This window comes from Octodon degus, unplaced genomic scaffold (assembly GCF_000260255.1).
Source record: "Octodon degus isolate 3935 unplaced genomic scaffold, OctDeg1.0 scaffold00418, whole genome shotgun sequence".
Taxonomy (NCBI): domain Eukaryota; kingdom Metazoa; phylum Chordata; class Mammalia; order Rodentia; family Octodontidae; genus Octodon; species Octodon degus.
Window position 1 is genome coordinate 387,300 of NW_004524994.1, and position 4,449 is coordinate 391,748.

Genomic DNA, 4,449 nt, shown 5'->3' on the forward strand with positions numbered 1-4,449 from the left:
CGCCCCCTGGTGGGCTGAGCTGGCCACATACACACACACACACACACACACACACACACACACATAAATAAATAAAATTAAAAAAAAATTTCTTATACTCTGCTTCTGTTTGGATTGGATTCATTTCCATTCAATCTCTCTCTCTCTCTCTCTCTCTCCCTCCTTCCCCCCTCATCCACCTCCCCACCATGCTCTCTTCTTCTGTCTTTGCCCCTCTCTCTTTCTGTGTCCCTCTCACATTTCACCACTGGCTATCTATCTGTCCTTATCCTTCTCTACATCTCTGCTTTCTCTAAACTGAGGGTGAAACTAATGACTGCAGGAACTGAACCCCATCCTCCCACCCCACTGTCCCCAACTCTCACTGAAAATGAAGTGTGAGAGTAGGCCATTAGACAAGGTCACTCAAGTCACTGATGAAATTTAAGAGTAAAGACCTGTTGCTGGGGAATTCCTTCTTCCAAAAGAAAAGAAAACTGGAATTTTGGGTTTTCCAAGAATACATCCTGTTAAATTTGATGAAAAGGTGCCTACCTACATAGCAAACTGGAGTGTACTCAAGATATAAACAAACTGTAGCTGATTTATTACAGGAAGCTAAATCTTGGTCAATCTCAGTACTCCAGCTTTGAGCAATCGCAGGTTGCAAACTGACCTGACAAAACCAGATAAGCTGTTAAGACAGCATACTTAATTTACTATGAAGTTCCAGATCTAAAAGTCATCATACTCACAATTGAAGGAAAGATAACTAAAGCAACTCTCTGCTTTGTTTGATTTTATGTGATTCAGATATTAAGCCTATATCTGATCCCAGTCAAACTGGTGAGTTTTGTGAGCATAAGGGACATCAAATTATAACTTCTCTGCAACCAAGTTCTATTATTTCTGATTCTATTTTAGTCAAATAATATATTTGATTTATAGTTTTCTTCCAATCTGAGAACTTTTGAAGTTGAATAAAAATTATTTTTTTGAAGACAGGGTCTCCCTGTGTAGTTTGGGCTACCTCTGAACCCACTTTGTAGCCCAGGCTGGCCTCCAACTCACAGTGATCCTCCTGCCTCAGCCTCTCAAGGGATGGGATTAGAGACATTTGCCAACATTCCTGATGTATGAATATCTTAAAAATGTGCAAGAAGCTTAATTATAAGAAATAGAGATTTAAGAGTTATTTCATTGTTGCATGTACCATGAAATATATTTTTATAGCTGTATAGATGTCTTCATTCTTTATCATTGTGACACGGAGAGAGTTTTTTTTTGGCAGAACCAAGGAATGAACTCAGGCCCTTGCACTTGCCAGGCAGGTGTATACTCTAGTGAGCTATCTCCCTGGCCCCTGGAGAGATTTAAGATAAGTTTCTTCATTCAATTATATTTGCCTACATAACTGGAAGGAAGTAAGGTTAATGTGAAAAGAGGCTGACAGAGACCCAGGTATGGTGGTGCAATCCCAGCACCTGGAGACTGAAGCAGGACTGCCACAGTTTAAAGATCAGCTTGGTTACATAATGAATTCAAGGCTAGTCTGAACCACATAGTGAGACCTTGTCTCAAGAAGCAAAACAAAAACCTGCTGCAGATTCTCAGGATCATTGCCTTAACCACCTTGTGCATATAAATGTATGGGTTTGCCCCTGTCATGTTTCCTAGCTTTTCTCTTTGCCCTCTTTTCATTATTTAGTTCTTAAGTTCTTTCTTTCCTTTGAATTGTGTTATAACTTTCTATTTTTTATTTCTTCTTTTGAGTTCTTAGGCTAGGGAGACTATACAATATTTACACTTGTGAGTCTGGTTTATTTCACTTATGAGTATATCTTCAAGTGGCATCCACTTATACATGAAAACTTTGAGTTTATCATTCTTTATAGCTGAGTAATACTCCATTGTATAAAAATACCACATCTTTTTCATCCATTCCTCAGGTGATGGGCATTTTGGTTGCTTCCAAGATTTGGCTATCAGTGTTTGAACAGGGTATCATGTCTGCATCTTGTATGATGAATAACTACTAAGAAGACAATAGTATGCAATGTATTAATTATTGTAACTGTCCAACTAACCTGTTTTGAAACTGTATTATTGCTATTTGCTTATCAATAAAATTAATAAAAAACAAAACAATGAGAGAGAGAGAGAGAGAGAGAGAGAGAGAGAAAGAGAGAGAGATAGAGAGAGACTTGTTTTCAGCTCTACTGTGCTTTGAATGTTGTTTTATAGCTTAGTGCTGAATTTAAATTTACCTGGAAAGATCTGTATTAGGTAAGGTTGGACACCTGTTGGCTCATATGGTGGTGGCCAATAAATATGAATTGTGTTTCCTCAGTTAAAATAAACAAAGAAACAAAGAAGCAAACAAAATAACAAGCCAGGGTAGGGTCTGTGAACCTGGACAAATGACTGTGTCAAGGCTGTCTGCAGCTCCTCAGTGCTCTAGGGTAAACTCAAGCTCTTCTCCCATCCTTCTAGGCCCTGCCCAGCCGAGCCTCTCACCTGACCCCTTTCCTAAGCTACACACCATAGCCTTTTAGTTTCTTCAGTGCATCATGAGGATTGTGCCTTCAGTCTCCTCACCTTTGCGGTTATCTCTCCCTGGGACGCTCTTCCCAGTGGCCAATCAGTACTCACACATTATACTTCAACCTCACAGCTAGTTCCTTAGGTAAATGTTTTCCATCAACCCACCAATATTAGTCATCATTTTCTATTCTGCTGCCTCCATCCACTTTTAGAGAGCTTGTTATGACAAAGAACAGTAATTACCCCCTGTAAGAATTTACTTTGTCTCAGGCAATCCTGAGTGTAAGGTAAGCATTAATTCATTCAGTGACATCATAATTTTGCCACTGTTTGATGAATGTCCTTTTCTCCTGCCATACTTTACATTTCCTGGGTCAGACGCTCTGAGATTTGCTTAATGCATTAACTTTAGCCTCCAATATAGCAGTGGCTGCAGAGTAAGGTGAATAGATGAGATTTGCTTGCTATTATTGTCATTGGTGTTGATTTTATCAGTACAAGTTTTCAGTAGATGTAGTTTACCACCATCTTAGGGAGAGGATCCATGTACATAATACATCTGGGTTCTTTTTTCATCCACTTTCCTCCCACTCCTGTCCCTCCTCTTCTCCCATTTGTTTTTTAAAAAAAATTTAAAATTTTATTTATTTATTTATGTGTGTGTGTGTGTGTGTGTGTGTGTGGCCAGCTCAGCCCACCAGGGGGCGGGGCTGGCTGGCATGTGGTGCTGGGGGATTGAACGCGGTCCCTGTGCTTTGCTAAGCTTGTTCTCAGTAGGTGCTTTAGACCACTGAGCCATCTCACCAGCCCTCTTCTCCCATTTGTTGTCCTTGCTGATATTATTAATCATATCTCATTTTCATGACCTATAATGATTACATTCATCGCAGTGATTAGGGTTCTGTACATGGCATATTTTTATTCTACTTATTTCCTCCTCCCTTTTGTTCTTGACCTCCTAGATTTCTTCCTGTTTACACAAGACCCATCCCCTTGCTTTCTCTCCATCATTCAATACACTCTTTGTTTGTATTTTGCTTTACTCAAATGAAAGACACAAATTTTTGCTTTCTTTTGTGTTAAAAATGAGTTTGTTCTAATTATGAACATTTTGTCAGTGCTGAGGATTCAATCCAAGGCTTTGTGAATGCTGGGCAAGCATTCTACTCCTATGATACATCACAGTCCTTTTTAATTTTATTTTGAAGCAGGCTTTTGTTTAAGTTGCCCAGGCTGACCTTGGACTTGCAATCCTCCTGCTTCAGCCTCTCGTGTCGCTGAGCTTACAGGTATAAATCACCATTTCTCATGGATTTAGAAATTGTACACTTGCCAGGGATCTCCATCACCGAGATGTGCCTTTAGCAGTCTCTCTGCTCAGATCTGCTCAAGGGTTGCAGTGAAGATGGACTAGGATAGTTGGGTGAAAGCAAGTGGAATATAACTAAAGTGCTCAGGAAATCAGTGCAAGCAATTCTTTATCTCAAGGAGAGACTACAGAATGAAACCTGGTTCAGAGATAGAGGGGTGGGTAGATGCACGAATAATTCAATGAGCCAATATATCAGTGACAACTATCAGCGTCAAAGGATTGGCTTAAGTCAGATAATCCAAATAAATGAATAAAACCATTATCTGAGGTAGGGATAATGGGTCAACTTACCCATGGAGAAGGGAATAAAAGCTGGACTCTTCTTCAGTGCCCCCTTAGCATCCAGAAAGTGATCCGGGTTAAAGGTATCTGGTTTTTCAAAGTGATGTGAATCATGGAGAGCAGTGGATAGAATTGGGTATATTTCTGTGTTCTGAGGAAACATTATAAGTTCAAAAGAGATTGCTATTATCTGGCCTCCAGGACAAAGACACAAATAAATACATAAAACAAATTAAAACAGATACAAGGTTTCCCTGTTGGGGGGAAAAAAA

General features: G+C 39.6%; 1 protein-coding gene across 2 annotated transcripts in view; it reads right to left on the reverse strand.

Moving 5' to 3' along the window:
* Positions 1-4,449, reverse strand: part of LOC101583517 (cytochrome P450 2B4) — a 32,798-nt gene that overhangs the window by 4,962 nt on the left and 23,387 nt on the right. For both annotated transcript variants that reach the window (XM_004648490.2, XM_023708619.1), the window contains exon 8: positions 4,187-4,328. In XM_004648490.2, coding sequence (XP_004648547.1) covers positions 4,187-4,328 — 142 coding nt within the window. The remainder of the gene's footprint in view (positions 1-4,186; positions 4,329-4,449) is intronic.